The sequence below is a fragment of the Scylla paramamosain genome, unplaced genomic scaffold (genome assembly GCF_035594125.1).
Source record: "Scylla paramamosain isolate STU-SP2022 unplaced genomic scaffold, ASM3559412v1 Contig2, whole genome shotgun sequence".
In the NCBI taxonomy this organism is placed as follows: Eukaryota; Metazoa; Arthropoda; class Malacostraca; order Decapoda; family Portunidae; genus Scylla; species Scylla paramamosain.
This window is the reverse complement of record NW_026973667.1, coordinates 4,493,348-4,520,826: the sequence shown is the minus strand read 5'-3', so window position 1 is coordinate 4,520,826 and position 27,479 is coordinate 4,493,348. Positions and strand designations below refer to the sequence as shown.

The 27,479-nt window shown below is 40.6% G+C and overlaps 2 protein-coding genes and 1 long non-coding RNA gene across 5 annotated transcripts in view; 2 read left to right on the top strand and 1 right to left on the bottom strand.

Moving 5' to 3' along the window:
- LOC135095993 (uncharacterized) overlaps positions 1 to 22,012 on the bottom strand; it is a 31,830-nt gene extending 9,818 nt beyond the window's left edge. Inside the window, exons 1-4 of the long non-coding RNA XR_010264553.1 lie at positions 21,945 to 22,012; positions 12,338 to 12,572; positions 11,680 to 11,846; positions 7,152 to 7,336 (exon numbers count right to left, since the gene is read on the bottom strand). This is a non-coding gene — a long non-coding RNA (uncharacterized LOC135095993). The remainder of the gene's footprint in view (positions 1 to 7,151; positions 7,337 to 11,679; positions 11,847 to 12,337; positions 12,573 to 21,944) is intronic.
- LOC135095886 (uncharacterized) lies at positions 1,802 to 3,873 on the top strand. Its single transcript, XM_063997031.1, has 2 exons — positions 1,802 to 3,210; positions 3,277 to 3,873. The coding sequence occupies exons 1-2, from the start codon at positions 2,703 to 2,705 to the stop codon at positions 3,672 to 3,674; spliced, it is 906 nt and encodes a 301-aa protein (XP_063853101.1). The 5' UTR covers positions 1,802 to 2,702; the 3' UTR covers positions 3,675 to 3,873.
- On the top strand, positions 13,996 to 19,149 carry LOC135095996 (uncharacterized). Of its 3 annotated transcripts, XM_063997164.1 has the most exons (4): positions 13,996 to 14,787; positions 14,918 to 16,110; positions 17,782 to 17,970; positions 18,807 to 19,149. In XM_063997164.1, exon 2 carries the CDS (start codon positions 14,922 to 14,924, stop codon positions 15,882 to 15,884), a length of 963 nt encoding a protein of 320 aa, XP_063853234.1. In that variant the 5' UTR covers positions 13,996 to 14,787; positions 14,918 to 14,921; the 3' UTR covers positions 15,885 to 16,110; positions 17,782 to 17,970; positions 18,807 to 19,149. The 3 variants fall into 3 exon arrangements, with proteins under 3 accessions (XP_063853234.1, XP_063853233.1, XP_063853236.1); XM_063997163.1 differs by having other exon boundaries at positions 14,918 to 17,970; XM_063997166.1 differs by lacking the exon at positions 13,996 to 14,787 and having other exon boundaries at positions 14,855 to 17,970.
- Positions 22,013 to 27,479: the final 5,467 nt, after the last annotated feature.

Below are 27,479 nucleotides of genomic sequence, written 5' to 3'. Positions count from 1 at the left end.
ACCTCATATGATTATTCCTCAGCATATATAAGTGAAATGTTCAATAGTTTTCTATTTGCATGAAAACGTGTAATATGTGTGAGTATCAGTATTTAATGCTATATTAAGCACCGAAGCCGATGCTCACTTGTTAGTAGTGTGGGGTTAACCTGCTAGTCGCCTGCGGGCATCACTCGCGGCCAAGTCGCGCTCAGACAAAGACGGGCAGGATGGTGACCGAGGTAAATACTTTAATTTTGTAGTAAAAACTGATTGTCATAGTGCCAAGTCAATTGCATGTATTGTTAATGAATATTGTAATATGTTGAAAGTGTTTAATATCCGTGTATAATGTTATTTTGTAAGAAATTGAGACCGAGAACTTGTTCGCAGTTCTTACGGTCATGCCTACCTCATCAATAAACGTGTCAGGGAGAACTGCCTTTCCTCGACCCTACGATGATGGGTGTGATCAGTAAAACAGATCACCTGAGAGCCAATTGATGCCCAGCCGGTGCGGCTACACTGGCAAAAATTATTGTACTTGTACAATAATTATCGTACGTCTGGCAACGCTGGCGGGAGTTACTTCCTCTCAGCTACTGTACGCTCTGACTTGCCTTTCATTCACCCCGCTCTCTCTCTCTCTCTCTCTCTCTCTCTCTCTCTGCAGGCAGTTGTTGTTGATATAGGTGGTGTTATTACTTGTGTTATTGCTATGTAATTTTAATTCTTCCTTTTGGTGTAATTTTGTTGTTTTATCTTGTGTTCTGTAATCTGTAATTCTGTTTTAGGTAATTTCACTGTCGTTTTACCTTGTGTAATTGAAATGAATGCTAGTGTGTTTTGTAATCCATGTTGTGTAACTTTTAAGATTTTAAGTAATTATGATGTATGTGATTATAAGTCTTTGATACACGTTTATGATGCTTATTACGAATTCTCTTCTGTTGCCAGATTGTGTTTGATGTAACGTTATCTAATGCACTGTAATCTCCCCAATCCAATCCTGAGCTAACCTAACCTAACCTAACCTAACTAACCTTACCTAACCTAACTAACCTAACAAACCTAACCTACCCTAACCTAACCTAACCTAACTAACCTAATTTAGGTTACTTAAACCTAACCAACATAATCTATTCAATCCTTCCCTTACTAAGCTAATTTAATCTAACATCCTTATCTAACTTAATTTATCCAACTCCTAACCTAACCTAATCTAGCCTACTTAACAAAACCTAAACTAACTTAATCTATTCAATTGTTTCCTTACTAAGCTAACCTAACTTAACCTACTTAAACTAACCCAACTTAATCTGTTGAATCCTTTCCTCACTAACCTAATGTAAGCTACAGTATCCTATCCAAACCTTACCTATGTAACTTGTAACCTGTCCCAAACTAGTCTAACATATCCTAACTTATTCTATTCTAACCTTAATATAACTTGATATATTCTAACCTGATTAACCTAATGTTGCATCAGCCTATCCTATCCTATCCTATCCTTACCTTGGCAAGCCTCACCTAATCAATCCTAATGTAATGCAATATATCCTTACCTAACCTATCCTAACCAAACTAAACCTCACCAAACCTGACATCACCTCATTTCATCTCACCAAACCTAATGAAACCAAAACAAACTATATCTAATCTAACCATACCTAACCTCATCTCACTTCACTTCATCTCACTTCACCTAACCAAACCTCATCTCATCTCATCTCATCTCAACTCACCTCACCTCACCTCATCTCACCTCACCAAAAAAACAAATCAAACGTAACTTAACCAAACCAAACCTCACCTCACCTCACCTCACCTAACCTAACCTGACTTTTCTCCTTTCCAGCAGTGCCATGACCAGCCTAGCCCTGGTGGCACTAATCCTCCTGCAGTGCCACCAGGGGTCCCTAGAGTGCCAAGCATCCCCGGCACCCTCCCTCCCCTGGGGCCTGGCTGTGGGGAATGCCAAGGGGGACAGTGGGGGTGGGGGGGTTGTACAGATAAGACAGAGAATTTGGACGCTCATGATGGTGTGTGTGTGTGCGTGATGCATGTGTGTTGTTAGAAGAAACACACACACAGCACCTCAACACTGTGAAGGATGAGGCAGAACAAGAAGCAACACTGGCAACACACACACAGCACCTCAACACTGTGAAGGATGAGGCAGAACAAGAAGCAACACTGGCAACACACACACAGCACCTCAACACTGTGAAGGATGAGGCAGAACAAGAAGCAACACTGGCAACACACACACAGCACCTCAACACTGTGAAGGATGAGGCAGAATAAGAAGCAACACTGGCAACACACACACAGCACCTCAACACTGCAGAAGACAACACACAGGGTCACACTACACCTCAAAGAACACTTGAAGCCAACACACAACACCCTAAAACTGCTACAGACAACACAAAACACCACAAGACACCCAAAACAACACAAGACACACACACACACATCACAAAACACACACGCATCACAGGACACCCCAAACAACACAGGAAACACACACACACCACCACAAAACACCCCAAACACACACAAACCACCCCACAACACCACCACCACCACCACCACCACCAGACACACACCAAACACACACCCTCAAAGAAAACCATCCCAACAAACAAAGCCCAACTGATACCCTCCGCCCCCTCCATCCACCCACCTCCCTGGCACCCACATCCACTTGGTGCCACACGATGCCTCACTCCACCTTGCAATGCCACTTTGAGAACCTTTACTACAGTCCGGTATACCAAGAATTTGCATTTGTGCTGGGAAAAGACTCGGCACTGGAAGGTGTGGACAGCGTGGAGGCGTTACAGAACCGCCTCCACCTGTCTACAGCACTGGGACACAACGGTTTCCTCTTCCATGTCACGGCTGTTCCACGCGATGCAGTTCAAGGGGAGGTGTGGAGTCTGGATCACCACACGCTTGTAATGGCGCGTTTCAAGCCGGATAATTTGTTCCACGTGCTTCATGACGACGTCAACGAGGATGTGGGTAACACGCGCACACACCCACACTACCCGCCACACTTTGGGGGTATTCAGCATCTACCTCAGGAAGAGAGAAGGCGTGTTGTGTCGTCGCTACGCGGAGACAAGCTGGTGAATGTGACGTGTTGCATGGACGTTGACTGGCTCTACAGGATCTACCAGGATACGGTGGTCAGGTTGCACGCACATGGCGACGCACACGGGCGTGCACATGAGGCTCACACGCTCACAGACACACATACAGGTGCACTTGAGGTTAACGCAGACAGAGACGCACATGAGGCTCACACGCGCACAAACACACACAGACGCACACGTACAAATGCACTTGAGGTTAACGCACACAGAAACGCACACAGGGCCACACGTGAGGCTGACACACACACAGACGCACATAGAGACCCAGACGCACACACAGATGCACATGAGGGTGTTCTCAAGAGTGTTCCCTTCAGTGTGATGTTGAGAGAGGGGCTGTCATCACTACACTCATCACCACAGTCACCACCATTACAGTCATCACCACAACCATTGCTTCAGTCATCCCTTGGGTCATCACACACACTAAATATATATAATCTGGCCACACCAAATAAGGAAAAATGTAATCTGGCCACACCAAATAAGGAAAAATGTAATCTGGCCACACCAAATAGAGAAAAAATGTAATCTGGCCACACCAAATAGAGAAAAAATGTAATCTGGCCACACCAAATAAGGAAAAATGTAATCTGGCCACACTAATTAAGGAAAAATGTAATCTGATCACACCAAATAAGGAAAAATGTAATCTGGCCCCACCAAACAAGGAAAAATGTAATCTGGCCACACCAAATATTTCATTAAAGACTGATAAAACTTTTCATAATGAACACGGTTTAAAATCTGCCCAGAACAATTCTGAAAAAAAAAAATAAAAAAATAAATAAATAAATAAAATCTACATCAGAGAAGGATTTGCACTGCCACATTACAAGGCAGAGATAAGGAATTCTAATCCTTCCGTAGTTTTCTGGAACGTGGTTTAAAACAGTCAAGAAGAACTAAGAAAACGAGAATAAATCACTTAAACTCACTAACTTACATAACAAAAGGAATCACATTAGTATAACAAAACCCACAAACAAGTCATGTACTCATTGGTTGTCACTTTTCAGGGAAGTGGTTGAGATTCTGTCGTGATGAAATAAAAAGACCAAAAGGCCAACGATAAAGAACTGACTCTTCCCGCCTCACACTCCAGGCACGTGGTGAAATTCTGTCTTAAAGACCTTCAAAAACAATACTTAAGTTACACACCACAAGGAATTGTATTACAAAAACAAAACCTTCAGGTAAAGAGTACTCCTCTCCTCACTTTTATGGATCATGCCTCAAATGCCATCGCACCATGCCTCAAATGCCATCGCAAAAAAAAATTAATAAATAAATATATATATATATATATATATATATATATATATATATATATATATATATATATATATATATATATATATATATATATATATATATATATATATAAACGAGAAAATTTAACTTAATACTTACTAGCGGACGTAAGAGAAGGAATCACATTAGTAGAAAAAGGCTAAAGGTTATGAAGGTTCCTTTCCTCACTTTTCTGAACGTAATTAAAACCTCTCCTAAAAACTCAGAACACAAGAAAATATCAGCTTAAGACACACATACCAGATGGAATCGTATTACTTAACCAAGGTAGAAAATATTTACTGAAGACTATTAAAGTTACGTCGTAGAAGAAATCATATCACCAGAACAAAGTTTAAAGGTAAAGAAGACACAGGCCTCCCCACTCTGAAGGACGTGTTTGAAATTTCTCCCTTGAAGAATTACAAAAACGAGAAAATGTCAGTTTGAGATTATCGAACCTAGGAAACAAGAGGAATCGTAGGAGTAGAACAAAGGACAGAGAAAAATAATCCTGTTTTCTCACTTTCCAAGAACATGTTTGAGATTTATGTCGTAAAGAACTTTCAAAGTGAGAAAAATATTTCGTGGAAAGCACTAAAGTTACGGCAGAAGGAATGGTATCAGTACAACAAAGGTTAGGGATACAGACTATCCATCCCTCCTCACTGTTAAGGTACGTGGCTAAGATTATGTGCTGAACAATATAAAAAGTGAAAATAAATATCTATTAAACATTACTATATTTACATAGCACAGGGATTCGTATTAATGGAACAAAAACTGAAGGTAAAGAATTGACTCGTATTTCCTCACTTTCCAGAAAGAAATGTTTTAGAATTGTGTAGAATTAAGACACAAGAAAATATCAACTTAACACTTCCCAACCCACGAAGCAGAATGAATATCAACAGTAGAACAAAGGCTATACAAAAAAGTGTGTGGGAGTCCATAGGCAAGTCCAACAATTTAATCCAAATGTGAAGCAAAAGTTTTTATTCTCATGAGGTTCTCTGGTGTATTCCAGTTCGTTTCGTCTCCTCATGAAGGGCGTTGGCAAACATTTCTTCCTCTCACTTTCTTAACACTAGGTGGACACTTTATTGGAAATTACTAATTTTCCCGCACGATAGTATTCATGATCGAAGCGCTCCCGCGGTGCAGTGACCAGCGCCTCACTGCATCATTGATTCTGAGTCATGACGCCGCAACATCCAGGTGAAGGTGACGAAAAATGAGGTTTCCACGATCGAACGTGAACCTTCAGACTGCCACACAAACCACATACCACGGAGCCTACCAGAGAGAGAGAGAGAGAGAGAGAGAGAGAGAGAGAGAGAGGAGATGAGAAGTTACATAGGTAGATAAGACAGATATATGAATAGATGGATGAAATTAGACAAACAGATGCAGATAGATAGATAGATAGAATGATAGATAGATAGATAGATAGATAGACTGATGCAGAGAAAGAAAGACACGTAGATAGAAAGACAGATAAAATAAAAGTGAGGTAAATAGAAAAAAAAAAATGACATTGATGTATCAACACAAAGACAAATCAAAAGATAGACAAACAGACAGACAAACAACCAGTTAACATCCGCTAACCTAATCCCACCCAAAGTATAACTGAGATGCCTGATATTCACTTTAAAATAAGTCAATGTAAATACCTAAAGGCCAATACTAATGCTGCTTCCTGGCCGCCTCGTGGACACACACACACACACATACACACGCACACAGTAATGACTTGTGCAATTACGGGGCGTGCGGGGGTCGTTACTGCTAAAGCTGAGGCTAGAAAGACAGGGTTGTCGAGGTTAGACTGAGGAGGTGAGGCTAGGGAAGGCTGGGAAGGTGAGGCTGGGGAGGCGAAGCTAGGAACAGGAAGGTGGAAAGATGGCGCTGGGGAGGTGAGACTAGGGGAGATAAGGCTGGGGGCCGGCTGGGTTGGGGTGGGGCTGGTGGGGGTAAAGATAAACCCATGGCAACAAGGTAAGTCACTCTCAATTTAATGAGATGAACAGTGATTCTAGTAACGAGTGTTTATTCACCTCAGCTCTCTCACTCTTGACTCCTCACATGATTCCTCGTGTGGATGAGTTGATGATGAAACGGAGTGAGTTGATGTGGTGGAGGTGAAGGATGTGGTGATGAGGGAAAGACAGCTGATGACGGCTATGAAAGTGATGGAGGAACAAACAGCGACAAGGAAGTGGAAGATAATATCGGAGTGGTAGAAGGTGGAACGGCAAAGGATGTGGTGGTGATCAGAAAGACAACAATGGTTAATGTTTGCGATGATTCCTGATTGCAGACTTTACGGTAAACATTCAAGAAATAAGTGTAATATACCGGGGAATGTTGAGACAGCGGCGAGGTGCGTGGTGAGGGAGCAGAGACGCCTAGACAGTACGCGCACCGCCCACTCCCGCCAACACTCAAGCCTATTTTCGTGTCCCTCAGCCTTACAACATCCCATTTCAAGCACCATTCCTTTACATTCATGGCACTAGAAACACTTACGTCCTAGATAGTCATGTGAAATACAAAAACTGATAAATATGAAAAATTAAGAAAATGTTAGTTATTAATGGTCTGGCGACTGTGATTCCTCAACCGCTTGCTTCCTACTAGCCTAGCGAGGAACGACACACCAGTTTCACTAACAGTATATGTCCAAATACACTCATTACCAAGTTAACATACCTGCTGACCACTGTGGACATGCTTTGAGAGAGTTTTGGTTCACCTGAAGCCCAAATAAGCGTTCAAGAAAACACAAAACCCACGCGTACACCACAACGAAGCTGACGCTACTGACCACTGACTGGCTGAAGTGAACCGCGTAGCTTCTCTTCCTTGTCTCGAAGCCGCTCGGGACTTCGGCGGCACTGTCAAATATAAAACAACACGGTAAGATGTACAGAATGCTTTAAAAGTTTCAAAATTTATATGAATAATGCATTTCGGTACAATATTAGTAACATTCTATACTACATCTGCATTTTTTCATAATCTGGCACCTTTTTTATATCCTTTTCATATTGCAATGAACTCACTTTCTGCTTGTAAGAAGGAAGAGCGAGAGTACAGAGCAAGGTTAGGGAACTGAGCCTGGAGGACCTGAAGACCCTTTGCAACATCATATAACTGAACACTGGCCAGTAACACGAAATTCCGGGGCCACAGTTCGGATTTGGTGTTCTATAAGTATTTTCTATACGCATTTCACACAGAGAGGACAATAATGAGGGTCCTGAAGAGTGTGTGCATAATGGTGATGCTGCAGCTCACGTTATGCATTAACATTAAAAAAAAAAAGAAAGAAAGAAAAAATAAAGAAAAAAAATAAAGAAAGACCAAATTAATCATCATTGCGCCCTTATGAGAGAACCATTTTATTTCAGTAACCCGCGGTGGTTTTAATAAGTAAACATCAAACTGCCTACACTTAGAGGAGGAGGCAGTAGACACCTGCCGAAATGATAATTACTCCCAGTGAGGTCTAAAGCACTGTTCAGGGGGTGCTGTGAACTTATCATTAAACCCAGCTGTGACCTCACTGAACGTTTCCCTTTGTGTCTCACAACACAAGGGGGCAGTCACTGCCTGCCCTCTAAAGACAACTCTCTTCCTCCACACAAAACTACAAGCACCTAATAACACACACACCCTTCACTCAAAAATTTTAAAATCATCATGGCGACTCCTACACCAGCCTTGGAGTCCCCATCTGGGGAGGGGACCATAAATGTCCCCAGGTCGGACTGCCTTTCTGTCGACGACCCTAAGTGTCTTGACACCCCCCTCAACTTTTTCTTCACTAACTTCTGCAATATTCGCGGTCTAAGATCTAATTTTCAATCTGTAGAACACCACCTCTCCTCTTCTAAAGATCATCTTCTTTTCCTCACTGAAACTCAGGTGTCTGAGGCAACTGACAGTAGCCTCTTTTTTGTTCCCTCCTACTTTCTCTATCCTCATTTTCGATCCAAAGCTGGATGCTGCGTTTATGTGCGCAATGACTTAACCTGCTCTCGTGCCCACGCTCTTGAATCTTCCGAGTTTTCCACCATCTGGCTACGACTACAGAGTCACTCTCATACTAAATTTATCTGTGCTGTATACCTCTCATCTAACTCCTCTGACTATAAGAAATTCTTTGACTACTTAACTTCCAAAGTGGAGCACATTCTGACCCTCTTCCCTTTTGCAGAGATCTCCATTCTTGGAGCCTTCAATGTTCACCACCAGCTTTGGCTTTCCTCTCCCTCCACTGACCATCCTGGTGAACTAGCCTACAACTTTGCTATCCTCCATGACCTAGAGCAATTGGTGCAACACCCTACTCGTATTCCTGACCGTCTTGGAGATACGCCCAACATTCTTGACCTTTTCCTGACCTCTAATCCTTCTGCTTATGCTGTCACCCTTTCTTCTCCGTTGGGCTCCTCCGATCACAATCTCATATCTTTATCTTGTCCTATCACTCCAATCCCTCCTCAGGATCGCCCTAAGCGAAGGTGCCTCTGGCGTTTTGCCTCTGCTAGTTGGGGGGACCTGAGGAGGTATTTTGCTGATTTTCCTTGGAATGACTACTGCTTCCGTGTCAGAGACCCGTCTTTGTGTGCTGAGCGCATAACAGAGGTGATAGTGTCTGGCATGGAGGCGTACATTCCTCACTCTTTTTCTCGTCCTAAACCTTCTAAACCTTGGTTTAACACAGCTTGTTCTCGTGCTATACATGATAGAGAGGTGGCCCACAAAAGGTACTTAAGCCTTCCATCACCAGAATCTCATGCACTTTATATTTCTGCCCGGAACCATGCCAAGTCTGTTCTCCAACTAGCCAATAACTCCTTCATTAACAGAAAATGTCAAAACCTTTCAAGATCTAACTCCCCTCGTGATTTCTGGCATCTAGCCAAAAATATCTCCAATAACTTTGCTTCTTCTTCTTTCCCTCCTCTATTTCAACCAGATGGCACCACTGCTATCACATCTATTTCTAAAGCTGAACTCTTTGCTCAAACCTTTGCTAAAAACACTACCTTGGACGATTCTGGGCTTGTTCCTCCCTCTCCTCCACCCTCTGACTACTTCATGCCACCTATTAAAATCCTTCGCAATGATGTTTTCCATGCCCTCGCTGGCCTAAACCCTCGGAAGGCTTATGGACCTGATAAGGTCCCTCCTATTGTTCTCCGAAACTGTGCCTCCGTGCTTGCACCTTGCCTAGTGAAACTCTTTCAGCTCTGTCTGTCAACATCTACCTTTCCTTCTTGCTGGAAGTTTGCCTACATTCAACCTGTTCCTAAAAAGGGTGACCGTTCTAATCCCTCAAACTACCGTCCTATTGCGTAAATTTCCTGCCTATCTAAAGTTTTTGAATCTATCCTCAAAAGGAAGATTCTTAAACATCTATCACTTCACAACCTTCTATCTGATCGCCAGTATGGGTTCCGTCAAGGCCGCTGTACTGGTGATCTTCTGGCTTTCCTTACTGAGTCTTGGTCATCCTCTTTTAAAGATTTTGGTGAAACTTTTGCTGTTGCCTTGGACATATCAAAAGCTTTTGATATAGAGTCTGGCACAAAGCTTTGATTTCCAAACTACCCTCCTACGGTTTCTATCCTTCTCTCTGTAACTTCATCTCAAGTTTCCTTTCTGACCGTTCTATTGCTGCTGTGGTAGACGGTCACTGTTCTTCTCCTAAATCTATTAACAGTGGTGTTCCTCAGGGTTCTGTCCTGTCACCCACTTTCTTCTTATTATTCATTAATGATCTTCTAAACCAAACTTCTTGTCCTATCCACTCCTACGCTGATGATACCACCCTGCACTTTTCCAAATCTTTTCATAGACGTCCAACCCTTCAGGAGGTAAACATGTCACGCAGGGAAGCCACAGAACGCCTGACTTCTGATCTTTCTAAAATTTCTGATTGGGGCAGAGCAAACTTGGTATTTTCCAATGCCTCAAAAACTCAATTCCTCCATCTATCAACTCGACACAACCTTCCAGACAACTATCCCCTCTTCTTCAATAACACTCAACTGTCCCCCTCTTCTACACTGAACATCCTCGGTCTGTCCTTTACTTATAATCTGAACTGGAAACTTCACATCTCATCTCTAGCTAAAACAGCTTCTATGAAGTTAGGTGTTCTGAGACGTCTCCGCCAGTTTTTTTCACCCCCCCAGTTGCTATCTCTGTACAAGGGCCTTATCCGTCCATGTATGGAGTATGCTTCACATGTCTGGGGGGATTCCACTCGTACTGCTCTTCTAGACAGGGTGGAATCAAAAGCTTTTCGTCTCATCAACTCCTCTCCTCTAACTGACTGTCTTCAGCCTCTCTCTCACCGCCGCAATGTTGCATATCTAGCTGTCTTCTACCGCTATTTTCATGGTAACTGCTCTTCTGATCTTGCTAACTGCATGCCTCCCCTCCTTCCACGGCCTCGCTGCACAAGACTTTCTTCTTTCTCTCACCCCTATTCTGTCCACCTCTCTAACGCAAGAGTTAACCAGTATTCTCAATCATTCATCCCTTTCTCTGGTAAACTCTGGAACTCCCTGCCTGCTTCTGTATTTCTACCTTCCTGTGACTTGAATTCCTTCAAGAGGGAGGTTTCAAGACACTTATCCATCAATTTTTGACCACTGCTTTGACCCTTTTATGGGACTGGCATTTCAGTGGGCATTTTTTTTTATTAGATTTTTGTTGCCCTTGGCCAGTGTCCTTCCTACATAAAAAAAAAAAAAAAACTGGGGAAGCTTTACTAAACGTTTTCCCCACTCTGGTGAGCATTGCTTGAACAATGATAGTGTAAATCTTTGGGAAGCTTTACTAAATATTCAGTGCCCATTTATGTGAGTATTGCTTCAAAGATTATAGAGTAAATCTCAGAAAGAAGACAAGCAGACCCTACACCTTGCACAAATGCACACCACAAAAATAAGTAAATAAATAAAATAAATAAATAAATAAACAGATAAATGAATGAATAAATAAATAAATAAATAAAAAGACAAAGAATCTTCACACTCATCCTTCATAACTCTCCAGTCGCTTCGTTCCAGTCTCCCGCACTTTCCTCCTCACGTAGTCTGGCTGAAATTAATGGAGGTGAAGAACGAGAGCTTGTGTAATGTGGAGCGTGTCTGGTGTGCTCAATTTTCCTGACCTTTAAGTAAGTATTGGATTATTCTGACACACACCGGATACGCACCTATTTACGTCCCCCGGGCTATCACCTTACGACCCAGAAAGGTTCCGCTGCGTCTGATGGCCTCGGGTCCTCTACTGACCAGCGCGATGGGGCCACTGAGTGCTGGGTGGTGTTAACTCTATACTGTTTAGACTTGCGTTTGTACTGCATCCCTTGTATCACGGAGCCTAAAGAGGACAAAATTATTCTCTTAATCTCTCTCTTCCTCTGTTTCAAGGCAGGAAAAGTCCCTACAATGCTGCACAATTTTTACAATATATTTCTTTTAGACTTGCAGTCCCTTTAATATCTCTGTAGCCTAAAGAGAAACAATATTAACATCCTATTTATTTTATACCCCTTTAATTCTAGACACTTTTCTTATGACTGCCTACTTTTCATATAGATGCATTTGTACTCCAGTCTCCTGAATAATTCAGCAGCCTAAAAAGGACAAAGGCAATCTATTCTCTCCTTCTGTGTGTGACGAGAAGTCCATTCTTAACCAGTAAGGCTTACTCACTTCAATTGTACACCCTTTTTTTTTCCCATGACTCCCTATTTGTGGATTTTTTTGGTATTGCAGTCTTTTGGTTAGTGTAGCACAGAGAGAGAGAGAGAGAGAGAGAGAGAGAGAGAGAGAGAGAGAGAGAGAGAGAGAGAGAGTTACGTCTCCTACCTGGACACTGCCATGAGGTACAGACTGAGTCAAGGCCCGGCGCAGCAACAAGGTCCGGTGGAGCGGACGCGTTATGACGGAAACCAACTTCACAGCAGAGAAACTACCGTGAGGAGGGATCGAAGTCAGCCTTTAGACCACCAGCCCACCACTGCATTATTTACAGGCAGAGGAGAACGAGTAGCGTCGGGACTGTCATTCTAACTCTCAGGGAGGTTATGCAGACTTGGAAAGACTGAAACAATACAATATTTGGGTTTTCGTCAGCGATTTAAAAATTTGGCGCTGCGACATCTCGGTCATGTGGCGCCGCTACAAAATGATAAAAAAAGCATGAGAACTGTGCTTGAGTAAAATGTTAAAAGTAACTAAAACTGTTAAAGTCAACTAAAATTGAGATACAGTAAAATAATAATAAGAATAATAATAAATATATATATATATATATATATATATATATATATATATATATATATATATATATATATATATATATATATATATATATATATATATATATATATATATATATATATATATATAGAATCATATATACCTCAACACGTCTAACTACATTAATATTCGATATACATAAATCTTTATTATATATGGAAGGAACAATTATGATGAATGATAATGATGAAACTTATGATGAAGGAAAAGAAAGAAGAGAAGGAATAACTGTAAATGAAAAGATTAAAACACGAAAATCATATAATGTTCCTCGTTCTCTTATACAATCCTACGGCTGAATTTTTTCTGTTTTTGTTTTTTTCCCTATGCACACAAACTACACGCTACACACACACACACACACACACACACACACACACACACACACAGACACACACACACACTTATTATTATTATTATATTATTATTATTATTATTATTATTATTATTATTATTATTATACACACACACACACATGCATATCTTGCACGCAATCCTATCCCCCACTGACTGATTCCCACACACACGTACACTCAGACTTATTCCTCCCAACACACACACACACACACACACACACATCAACGTACATCCACGCATGCACACACACACACACACACACACACACACACACACACACCTACACTAACCCCCACCTCTCCCCCATCACACCTACACCCAGGCCCCAACGCGGACACAGCAGAAGCAAGATTTCAGAACTGCTAAAAGTGACTGAACAGCTCGTCAGAACCGTCAGGAGGGAGTTGATTTCTTCTGACTACGATTGTGAAAGTGCTGCCGAGAGGAAACATCATTCTCGACGATCGGACACCGCCAGGGACGCCGAATTTGTCACACAATTGCGAGCCATGGTTGATGGACCCCAGCCGGTCCATGAGGTCCATTGCCAGAGAGCTGCAAGTGTCTGAGGGCACCGTAAGGAAGTGATTGCATGAATATATCAGATACAAGTAATACAAGATGCGTAAGGGTCAACTCCTCTCCGCAAAGATGCAGGAGGACCGCTTCAAGTAGAGCAAGATGCTCAACAAACTGAAGTTCCCTCTTGAGAATGACATGCTCTAGTTCTTTTCAGACGAAAAAAAAAAAAAAATTACACTTTTTTAACATCTTCACAGTTCCACTCGTCGTAATACCATTTCCTTTTTTTGTTTTGTCAGGTTTTTACCATAAACCTTGATTCTACAGTCACTGCTGAGTCTGATGGTGTCAACCAAGACTGGCTATCCCGTATACGAAGGAAGCTATGGCAAATAATTTGCGCATTTTGTGCGTTCGAGCTCGATCGACAGTGATGAGGCGATAGTTGCGCGAGTTGTGAGGCACAAGAAACCTTCGCTCACATGCAGATAAATCGAAATATGCAAAACGGCGAGTCATAAAATAAGAAAGATGCGCCGTCAAAAGTTACATACTAAATAGTGTTTCCGAGACTGAAATCAGAATTCTTATATGCGATGGACACCAAAAGGTGCTCCTGGGCAAATCATCGCTGTACCCTCCAGGGGCCAGGCGGAGCGGTGGGTTGTAGAGATGTGCCGTAAAAAAAATTAGAAGCCCCTCGCTCCGGTCGGGAAATTGGAAGCTACTCGCTCCGCTCGGGGGAATAAGTTAAATTAGAAATATGTTGTAAACTCGTATTTCCATATCATTCTGATACGGTGTTATTTCAACGTTATATTTTATTTTCTCGTGTCTAGTTTTTGAGGGAATATTTTCATAGAAGCACACACACACACACACACACACACACACAACGGACAAACCGTACTTTATTTTCACATACCCACACACAAACCATGGATGAACAGGAACAGTATTAATTTCACTTCACAACCATTTAACTGACGTCACAAGGTAGACAACAAGACGCTCACGCCACCAGCTCCACATCAGTTCACAGCTGGCCTCCACGCAGTCCAGACCTCTCCTGCTCCAGTTAGTTTTTCACCTTTCACCGACTTTTTCCACGTAGCCTGGTAAGCCTTCACCTTCCGACGAGCCGTCCCTTCTTGGTGGAAGTAACATATATGATCCATGGACATATATTGTTCACCTTGTGTGTTTAAAAGGCTTTTATGTGACACGGTACTGTTTCTTTTTGTTCAGACCGATGTCGGACCAGAACGAGGCTCACGGAACGCCAAGGCGTTCGTCATCGTCGTCCTCTGAGAAGAAGAGACGTGAGAAAGACTCTGTGCCTTTACCGGCCAGTAAAAGGAGGGCCACCCAGGACACGGGAGTGAAGGACGGCCCGAGTCAACCACGGCCCGAGTGTGGTTCACCACCAGCTGTGGCCGGCCCAAGTCGCGCCAACACAACAACTGAGTGCTCGTCTGGCGGTGAAACTATCAACCGGCTATCTGCATTGTTGAGTGATTTAATTGAAAAACTCGACAATAACCCAGTACGGGAAGATGAGCCTTACGATAACTGTGAAAATATTCGTGGCCTTCATGACATTTCCTCGTCTGAGGAAGACGCCACAGTAAATTCAGTGGGTTTGCTTGACCCTTTGGATGAACTGGACACGTTCCACTCCATGCCTGCGTCCCAAGACTGTGATGAGGTTGATTTTCTTAAGGCATTAGGGGAATTCTCAGGTCTTTTCCATAGTGAGGAACAGAAAGGAGAGCCCCTCTCTGAGCGCTTGGCCTCCATCCTGAACTTGAGTTTGAGACGTCGACCCTCCGCTGAAGGTATAAAATCTACTTGTGAAAAAATCAAGCTCCCAAGCAATGTGCCAAACCTAAAAGTTCCGGTGACCAACGCTGCTGTTTCCAAAGCGATGAGTTTTGGTGGAAAATTGATTGACGCCAAGCTTACTCAAACTAATGGCCTGATCTCAAAAGCTTTAGTTCCTATTGCACTGTGCATAAGCGATATCGGGGAAAAGAAAGGAAAAAATATAAATTCATACTTAGATGGACTAAACATGAGTCTTAGACTGTTATTAATTACATTAATCAACTACGGAAAGAAGTTGCACGGCTCCATGTTCACGACTCTGCCTTGGCCGAGCTTTGCAAGTGGGAGTATGAGGTTGGACAAGATGCTCTTTTTCCGTTTGATGTGACTAAGAAATGCGAGGAAATACATAAAACAAAGAAACTGGGAAGGCCTACATACCGTCCTTACAAGTCTTCTGGGAGAAGGTATGCTTCAAACAAGCAAACTAGGCGGCCCTATCAGGTTTCCTCGCATTCTCGGCTACATAACCAGCCAAGGCCTTTTTTAGGCCAGAAGCATCCCCAGGGGAGAGGGATGCATTTACCAAAACTCCACCAATAAGCCACCCCAGGGTGAGTACTGTTTTACCCCCAATGATTAATACTCCAGATAATTTTAAGGGAGGTAAAATTTTTTATGCCAGTTCAGTATGGGGATCACTCACAAAGGACATTTTTATTCACAATGTGGTACATGGTAAATTTCTGGATTTTGCCAGTCTACCCAGCCAGAATAATCCACCTAGCCCTTTGAAATTGTCAACAGCTGATAGCCATGCCCTGGATATTGCTCTTTCATTGTTCCTTAAACAACAAATAATTGAACGATGTGAGCCAGAGAAGCATGGGTTCTTTTCTAATGTGTTCCCTATTACTAAAATTGACGGTACTACTAGAGTCATCCTCAACCTCTAGGAACTTAATAATCATATTACTCATATCCATTTTAAATTAGATACTCTAAAGGATGTGATACAGTTAATTCATCCACACTGTTTTTTCATTACCATGGATCTTAAAGATGCTTATTTTTCAGTTTTTGTTAAGCCAGAGGATAGAAAATGGTTACAGTTTATGTGGAAAGATCAGTTCTTTCGTTTCACTTGTCTACCACAAGGTTTGACGTCAGCCCCTCGTATTTTTACGAAATTACTGAAGCCTGCCCTATCGCATCTTAGAAAACGTGGAATATTGGTTGTATGCTATCTGGATGACTGTATTTTCATTGCAGAGTCGGAAGAGGAATTAACAAGGGATGCACACTATGCCATGCAGTTTTTTGACTCTTTGGGGCTCACGATAAATGTAAAGAAATCAGTTCTGGAACCCACACAGGAAATTACTTTTCTTGGGGTTGTGCTGAACTCTGTTGCTATGACGGCCGCTTTGCCTCCTGTTAAGAAAGACCGCATAAAGACGCAAGGTCGGCTTCTATTGAAGGGGGAAGTTACCTTGCTTGACTTGTCCTCTTTCATTGGTTTGGCCGTGGCCTCGGATCCTGCTATAGAATTGGCCCCACTTAGATACAAATATCTCGAAATTTTTCGTAACAGAGAACTTGCCAGATACCATGGAAATTATAATTCAAAAATTATTCTGGATGATCATGCCCGGGAATTAATCCAATGGTGGATTGAAAGTGTAGATTATCAGGTTAAATCATTACGATCCTCTTCCCCCCAACTGGTTATGTTCTTGGATGCTTCCCTGACAGGTTGGGGTGCAGTCATGGGAGACGTTAAGACAGGTGGTCACTGGGCGTATAGGGAGTTGGATCATATCAACTGCTTAGAATTAAAAGCCATTCTCTTGGGTTTAAAGTCCCTTTGTAAAGATATCAGGGGAACACATATCCGCCTTCGCTCGGATAATTCCACTACAGTTGCCTGTATTGAACGTTGTGGTAGTAGTAAACCTTACCTTAATTCATTAATTGAACAAATTTTTGCATGGGCTGAGTCAAGGGGGATTACCCTATCGGCACAGTATGTAAAAGGGTTACGTAATGTTGAAGCAGACAGAGTCCAGAGTTACGAATTTGGATGGTGAATGGATGTTACACCCTCGTGTTTTCAATAGACTTTGCCAACTTTTTTATACACCGGATGTGGATCTCTTTGCTACACGAATTAATGCACAAGTGCCTGCCTACGTCTCCTGGAAACCAGATCCATCTGCCACACACATTAATGCCTTCACACTGCCCTGGTCAAATGGAAATTTTTACGCTTTCCCGCCTTTCAGGATCATCTCAAGAGTCTTGAAGAAACTCCAAGAAGACGAGGCACCAATACTGATGATATTCCCACTGTGGCCGACCCAGTTTTGGTTCCCCAAAGCTCTCCAGCTAATGGCAGCAGTTCCCGTTCTTCTCCCCAAAAATTCCCTAGTTCTTCCACAACATCCTACTCAACGCCATCCACAGGCTCAGAGGTTGGTGTTAACGGCAGCGATTTTATCAGGGAATCGTACGAAAATCAAGGCTTTTCGGCAGAGGTTGCCCAATTTCTCCTTACGTCATGGAGAGATAGCACAAAATCACAATATGGGCCACCTCTCAGACGCTGGATGTCTTTTTGCATCTGCGGGGAAATTGATCCATTTCATCCACCTTTGAATATATTTCTCCAATATTTGTTGTCAGAATTTAGGAGTGCAAAAGGGCGAAGCTACAGCTCAATGAACACCATAAGATCAGCCATCTCTACCGTAGCCAGTATTAATGACCGGCCGGCAGGACAGCATCCCTTAGTGACCAGATTTATGAAGGCAGTTTTTAGGGAAAGACCAGCTTTTCCCCGATGCCGTATTACCTGGGACCCTAAATTAGTCTTGGATCACTTGACAAGTTTAGGGCAAAATAAGGATTTATCACTCATTCAACTTTCCAGAAAACTGGTAATTCTTATGCTATTATTGACTGGTCAACGAGGACAAACGTTACACTTACTTGACACTAGAAACATGACTGTCTCAGAGTCCAGAGTTGTTTTTAGGATAGGGGATCCACTTAAAACTTCGAGGCCAGGTGACCATTTGTCCGAGTTGAGTTTTAATGCCTATCCCCATGATGAAAAGTTATGTGTTGTTGCCACAATAGTGAATTACCTTAGTAGAACAAAATCCATACGCGGGGAAATCACGGGATTTTTTATAACAACAAAACCTCCAATAAAATTAGCTGCGAGGGATACGTTACGTCGGTGGACGAAAAATATTATGCAAGCTACTGGGATTGACCTGACTATTTTTTCCCCTCATTCTACTAGGTCGGCCTCATCCAGTAAGGCAGCCCTGAAACTGCCGCTGTCCACTATTATATCAACCATTGGATGGGCCAAGGAGTCAACTTTCACTAAGCATTATCAAAAACCTATCAACAAAGGTGGTCAGTTTGCCAGGGCAGTTTTGTCATAAGTTATGTATGACCCTGCCTTGTGAAAATGTTTATTTTTGTATGCAATTTTACGTTTGCTACTGTTGTTAACATTGAGTACACATTAGGATAATACTTGTTATTATACCGTTATAATAGGTATAATTTTTATTTGGTTGTTTTCAACTTTTGTACACGCCAGGGAGGCGCATCACACATTGTTAATAAATTGGGTTATATCATTGGTCTCTAATATCCCTATTATAGAAGTCTAATACGCCTAAACTGGAAAACAAAAAGTAGGTTTGAGGAACCTCTCTAAAGCTCTCGTTGTCTACCTTGTGACGTCAGTTAAATGGTTGTGAAGTGAAATTGTAGATTAAACGAGTACTTACCAAGTATGAAGTTTGATCGTAATTTCACGAACATTTAACTGAGTCACTGAGGTAGGAAACGCCCTCCCTACCCAACCCAGACACTCATGGAACATACTTGGAATCTGCTCAATGAGGTGTTTGTTTGCTTCCTCAAACCTACTCTCTAAAGGACTGATGTGGAGCTGGTGGCGTGAGCGTCTCGTTTCCTACCTCAGTGACTCAGTTAAATGTTCGTGAAATTACGATCAAACTTCATACTTGGTAAGTACTCGTTTAATCTACAATTTTATGGTACTATGTTTTCTCTCTCTCTCTCTCTCTCTCTCTCTCTCTCTCTCTCTCTCTCTCTCTCTCTCTCTCTCTCTCTCTCTCTCTCTCTCTCTCTCTCTCTCTCTCTTTTGAGGCATTAAAGTTGTTACAAACACACACACACACACACACACACACACACTGCTCCACCTCAGTTTCACAGCAGCAGGAGGGCTCAATGCGTAAGAAATGCAGGTTTGTGGCAACCTTTCTTTATATAGCAACAATTATGTCTATTTAAGGAGCTGGTGTCGAGGCTGGCAGTTGTTAGTGGTCAGCTCGTACATTAGTGGTGTCACTGATACTGTGCGTGATTGAGAAAGTTACCGCTAAGAACTGCCGTTAAATTTGAAAGTCAAGGGGACACGGGACTGCAGGTTAAGTTTGGGACAAAGGTAGAGAGACGAGACTGAGGTGGTTTAGATAGAGAAGGAAAGGCGAGATGGATGTGGTTTGGCGATGTGCTGAGGAGATATACTGGAGATGAACCTAACAGGCAAGGGGGAGAGAAGAAAACCAAAGCAAAGGGATGACTTGAAGGAAAACATGGGAGTGATGGGTATAAATTCAAATCAGTTTATTTTCCCACAATGTGATCGTTATGACACTTTTGTTGGTAGACGTAAGACTGAAGTTACAAGTATAACATTAAAAACTAATAATAAAACGCTAATAAATATTCAAACAATACCAATAATGAAACTTTACTGAAATCAAATCAAGACCCAGGCATAAAAGGGAACAGAAAAGATAGACACACGTGATCCGCTCTGGTGGCTCCTAAAAGAAATGGCCCAAAGAAGAAGGTACGAATGATTTCTATGTTGTCTTCTGCAATGTGAGGAAGGAAGAGTTATGTGAGGCAAGTGCATGTATTAATGGTAACGTGTTTTTTTTTTTTTATCGCTTATGTGCAAAGAAGGCTGTCCACAAGAAAAAAAAAAAATCTGAGAACATAATAGAGGCTGCAGGAAGCAATAAGGATAATCAAGGAGAGCAAATAAAAGAGAAGATCCTGTTAATTGCTGAAAAAAAAAAAAAGTACAAACGGGTTGCTCAGTTTTAGCTCCACAGGAATTAGTGATAATCCTTAAGCTTATGACTACTGCCACTCCTCAGACTTAGTGAAATGGTTTGGTGGAAGTTTAAAATATAAATTCGAAAGGGACCGCTGACAGAAAAAGAAGTAACAGTAGTTCAAGTCCTTAAGTCCATCTTGATGTATGTCTCAATAAAACCGTGCACGTTTCTTTCTGTAAAATAACGTCGTTGAGAGAGAGAGAGAGAGAGAGAGAGAGAGAGAGAGAGAGAGAGAGAGAGAGAGAGAGAGAGAGAGAGAGAGAGAGGCAATAACTAATATATCGGGTGTTAGACAGGGGAATAAAAACATAACATATGTCGTAATGAGACAGATGTGGCAGATGCGTTAATGGAAAGGTGAACAGATGAGGTTACTTTAGGGGACTACAGGATGAGCGGATTACGGCACACGTAGTCAGGATTGGGTCTTTATTGGGTGTGCTGGTGAGACTCAGGGATAAAGGGAGCATGTTGGTAAGATTGAGGCACTGAGGGGCTGGTGGTAGTGGCGGCACTGTTTATGTCCTCGTGACTTCCAGGTGTCGATGGCTGGTGATGGTGAAGAGTGCTGTTGAGTTACACTGCGATTTTTCTTTATAACCTTTTTTTTTTCTGTATTTTTTTTTTATTGTTTCGTGTTTTAGAAATTTGCTACGTATTTATAATGGTAACGATAAAAATACAGTGAAATAAAACATCACGTGTAGTCTACGGGTAGCACAATGAATAGGTAAATAATCTTCCAGGGATAACTGTAGATGAATGCTATGGACTTCGTAATCATGTTGTTAGTGCCGAGTCATTAATGAATATTAAAAGAAGATTAGACATGTTCATAAATGAGAGTGATAGGTGGAGACAAGGTGGTAAGTTTCATGCAGGGTGTTACGCCATCACTCCTCCAGCAAGGCAGGAGGCGAGGGTGGACTGTAAATGGCGCACAGACACAAAACTGAATGAAAAGAGTTTCAGGAGAGAAGACAACTAACGTGATTTTTAGTATAGTTGAATGTATAAAAAATACTTACACCTTATTGTTAACCTAATACATGAGTAAAGCACGATCACATTATTCGTGATTCACGCAGTCACGCTTAAATTCGATATCACTAGCTCCATAAATTCAACTTAAAATAAATTTCAGCCAATATCTATAATCCAATCACAATACGTACATAATACAATATCCTAAATAGCTAAAATAAATAAATAAATAAATAAATAATTGCCAGACACTACACTTGAGCAAACTTAGCATACGATACCTGTGAGGAAGTCCCGTCCTCGGTATGTGGAGCACGACCCACATCACCACTTTCCACCAGTCCCGATCTGCTTCTGCCAGTCATCACCGTCAAGTGTACCAATTAAACATCAGAGTTACCAATTCCCATATTAAATCCACAAAATTATTTCCACAACGGCATTTACCTAGTTCACACAACTATTGTTACACACAGAATTGATTGTTATGTCTCTGTAAGGGCAGTTACCTAGTACAGCCACTATCATAATTATAGTAACAATAAGTCATAAGGTAGTTCTTTATCACACAGACGGCCGTAGTACCGACACCGACGTTTGCCTAATCTTGCAGGTTTGCCAGATCAAAATCTTTCGGTGAACGGAATTCGGCGTCCCTAACATTTTGTATATGCTGTAATCTGAGCCTTTCGTTATTAACATGTACATCATAGTAAATTCTATGATGTTTTTTATTAATTTATTTGAATGCATAAACACATAAGTAAACACATGACTAGCTGAATCCTACACACTGCACTGCGGTGCCACTTGAAGCAAAATAATGATCAAGTGCAAGAAATGGGAACTTCACCATTACTGATGAGTATCGCTGAGAATTTCGCTGGTATCGATTTTAAAGAAAAGTAGCCTACACAACTACTACTGATGCTGATACATTAATACATCCATACTGTGTGTGTCTCCACTGACATGTAACAGAGTAATAACCACATTACCTTCACCAAGTTTTCTGCAATTCTATTTCCGGCAACTCGTCCAGAACTTCGAAAACTGCACTGTTCAACTAGAAAATAAAATATAACAAATATATGACTGGGCGGTACTGTACAGATTCCATTTAGTAAAATATATTTCCTTCCCTCTAGTTTTTTTTTTTTTTTTTCACCCTCCTTTTTTTTTTTTTTTTTCATTCCGATGTAAAAGCGGAAACCATACACGGAAACAAAAACAGCAGATATGGAGTACAGTTTGTAAGTAGTATATGTGTATGTAAAAGTCGCGGTGCCAATATGGAGAAGACACTAACACCTCAGCTGTCCACTTGTTCACATTTCCCTCTCAGTGATGGCATTTCCCAGCCGTCACACGGGAAACACTTCAGGTCTGGACGAGTCACGCGCACTATTATCTTTAATTCAGAATTTTAATTTACCAAAAATATGCTTATTAGTAGATTTACTTATAAATCAAATAAATACAATACAATTCCGCTACGAGATACACACAGATTTACAAATATTTCATGCGTGTTTTATTTATGCCAACCATTTTTTTTTCACTGGCAGTTGAGGATTACAAACTTTCACCCAACAAACGATTTTCTTTTTTATCATATTGTATAAATCAAGAGCAGTAAAAATATTTCCATAGTGGGTAAAAATAAATGTAAACAAAACAAGTCCACAAACAATTAGCGCTGCCTCTGAGTTTGCATCAGAAGGAAGGTGTTGTCTGAAGTGTGAATAATGAGTGTGCTAAATGGTTATATGAGTACATCATTAAAGCTAATACTGTGGCAGAATGTTGTTGTTGTTGTTGTTGTTGTTGTTGTTGTTGTTGTTGTTGTTGTTGTTGTTGTTTTTGTTGTTGTTGTTGTTGTTGTTGTTGTTGTTGTTGTTGTTGTTGTTGTTTTTGTTGTTGTTGTCCTGCTGCTACCACTATCAGTACTACAACTGCTGCTACTACTCCTGCTACTGCTATTACCACTCTTACTATACTGTCCTTATTTGTATGCTCATTTGTCTGTCTGTCTATCTATCTGTCTTTCTATCTGTTTGTCTGTCGGTCTGTCCTCAACACTGAAAACAATTACAACTACAATTTTCATTTAGGGTGTGAGGCAAGACTTTACGTAAGGGTGATAACAAGTCCTACTTTACGACCATCAGGGGAACACCTCAGACAGATTCACGAGGCCTCAAGTAAAGCAATATGTATCTAACTAATTGAATTCTCAAGTCGACTTCCTCCAGTGGCTGTATAAGATGTGTTAATCCCAAAATTCTGCCCATCTTAAAGGGAGGAGGTCACGATAACCTTACAAAATTAAGACGTGTATACTAATCAGAGAGAGAGAGAGAGAGAGAGAGAGAGAGAGAGAGAGAGAGAGATGAAAATTAATGTACAGGGAGAACACAGCATTTCACATTAAAACATTCAGATCTACACAGAACTACACGAAACTTCACACATTATGCAATGATAAGAATAATAAGAAAAAAATATTGAAAGTAAAGTTGCCACACTGACAAATTAGAATTGCGTGATGATAAATAAGACTCAGAGCTGTTGTGGCTCAGAGTCAGTGTGATAAATTACTCCTTGTTTCGGTGTACATGCCTAATGATGATAACTGTGATCGGAGTTCTTAAATTTTTGGTGATGTCTTAAATGAATTGTCAGCTATGATAAATTTATATGACGGTTATGATATCATAATTGGGGGGGATTTTAATGTGGATTTCTATAGACAATCTCGTAATGCTGATCTTTTAAAACTGTTTTTGAATGAGTAAAATTTATTGTGTCCACCATTATCTTGTACTCACGCGACCTATACCTATGAGTCGGCACGAGGTAATAGATCTTGTATTGGTCATTTCATTGTTAATGAATCTGCCATTAGAGCTGGTGAATGTGTGTCAACTTTTATGGATGGCAACAATTTAACTGAACATTTACCTATATCTATAACGTCTACTTTAACAGTAAATGTCTCTAATATAGAAAAATTCACACAGCCAAGCGTTGACTGGGAAAAAGCTTCGTCCCTAGATATTGAGAACTATAAGACACTGATTGATTTTCATTTAAGGCATTTAGATATGTCGGGTGTTCTGGCACCATGTCCTGATTACTCTTGTAAAACACACAGTAATATGATAATGAACACACTCGAAAAGATACTGGAAATATTAAAGAAATGTGCTTATGTTGCTATACCTAGACAGCGCGTAAACAGAAAGAAAGGAATACCAGGATGGAATGAATACGTAAGACCATATAAGGACAAATCCATCTTCTGGCATGGAATTTGGAAAAATACAGGTTGTCCGGCTAGTGGACAGCTCGCAGATTTAAGAAGGTTTAGTAGATCGAAATATCACTGGGCAATTAAACAAGCTGAAAGGAATGCCGATGAGATCTTGAAGAAAAATACAGCTGTCACTCTTAGAAATAAATCATTCAAAGATTTCTGGAAGATCATTAAAAAAATGAAAGGAAGAAATATGTGGTCATCTGGTATAATTGATGGCCAATGTACTGACGAGGATATTGGTGATAGGCTTCGTGACTTATATGAGGAGCTCTATAGAAGTGTTACGGATGATGACTTACAAGAGGTGGGCAGTAAGGTGAACCACCTTGTTAATGAGCGATGTAATGCTGCCCATTGTATTTCTTCCCAATGTCATTCTGTATCTGCAGTGATAATTGAAAAGGCTGTGAGAAGCCTCGTACCCAATAAAAAGGACGAAACATATAACATTAGTAGCAATCATTTTATAAATGGTACTAAACTATTATATACACAGCTAAGTCATATAATAACAACAGTGTTGCAATATTGTAGCACAGATGCTCTTTTTAACAAAGCAGTTATCAAGCCCATTCCCAAAAATTCTCTTAAATCTCGTGCTAACTCTTCTGATTATCGTGCTATCTCATTAAATTCAATTGTAAGTAAAATCATAGATCATGTATTAATTTTACTTATAAAAGATAATATGGTGACATCTCATCTGCAGTTTGCCTATAAGGAGTCTTAGTCTACCTCGCTGTGTTCTTATCTAGTTACAGAAACTATTCATTATTATCAAATGCGTGGATCTAATGTGTATATGCTGTTACTTGATGCCACTAAGGCATTTGATAAAGTGAAATATAGCAAGTTGTTTAACCTACTTATAGAAAGAGATATTTGTCCTCCAGTAGTTCGTTTGCTTCTCAATATGTATTTGATTAGTACTGGTGTTGTAAGTTGGAATGGTGTTAACTCTGATCAGTTTAAGCTTTGTAATGGTGTGAAGCAGGGGGGTGTAATGAGTCCTCTACTTTTCTCTATCTACATAAATCCTTTAATGAAGAATCTAAACAATAGTAAGGTTGGCTGTTATATGGGTGACATTTGCTGCAACGCGTTTGCTTATGCTGACGATATAGTTATTCTTAGCCCAACGTGTGAAGCTTTGAGGATGATGGTCAAGATTTGTCAACAATATACTACCCAGTTCAGTTTAAGTTTTGATCCTAATAAATGTGTTTTAATTTTTTTTTTTTTTTCGGATTCAAATGTTTTTATGGACAGTGTATGCATCAAGATGTACGGTCGCCCTATACATAACGTTATGAGTGAAAAACACTTGGGTCACCTGATATCATCTCGTGGTAGTCTAGGCAATCTTGAACCGGTTATGAGGGACATGAAAGTGAGAACTAATGCCATTATCCATCAGTTTTACTCTACCTCATGGCAATCTAAGGTGTTGTTATTTAATAGCCATTGTACGTCGCTGTATGGTTGTCAGTTGTGGAATCTTGATGACCCAAGAATTGAGGAGTTGAGTGTGGCGTGGCGAGTGTGTTGCCGCAGACTGCTTGCTTTGCACCCTCGCACGCGCTCTCACTTACTGCCCCATATTATGAACTCTCTATCTGTTCGTCAGATTATTGAAAAAAAAAACGCTGTTTTTTTATTTTTTTTTTATTAGGGGTTTGAGACATCCTGAGCGACAAATATCACAATTTTTTAGAAATGTTCTGCTGTCGAATTCATCATACATGTTGTCCAACATGAATTCGATACTGCAGTCTTATAACATTAAATACTATGAAATTTTTTACTGTAATATTAACTATGTTATTGGCAAGGTATGTTGTTTAGAGGACTACCAATACTGGCAAACAGAAATAATAAAAGAATTTTTGAGTATCCGTGATGGTCAGACAGACTGCTGCCTTACATATAGTGATGTCTGTGAATTCCTTGATGAAATATGTTTAATATAGTATGTTTTGTACACACATACACAATATTTTTTTTACTTAATTTTATTTATCTTTGAAAGTTTTTAAAATCTCTTTTAATTTATATTTTATTTTGTCTTTTGAGCCACGTTGTAAGTTTTTTTTCTTTTTTCTCTCTTATAGCTTTAAATTTTTAGTGTAAGATGACTAAAGAATTGTACTTTGTACGAATAAACAATTGAATGATTGATTGATAGTAATTTTTCATCAAAATTATGTAATGATGAAAAATATAACGGTAATGAATAAAATAAATATTACAGATAAAATTTAACATATCAGATAAAAAAAAAAGCACAACCTGAAAAAAAAGACTGGTAAAAACTAAAATTAAGCCATCTGATAAAAGTATTTGACTGCCATGATGGATATAATGAGGGAGGGATATAGGAAAGAGTCTCGGGGTTAGTAATCTGGAAAGGCTTACGTAGAAGTAATGGACTGAAGCTTCATAAAAATAAAGATATATATATATATATATATATATATATATATATATATATATA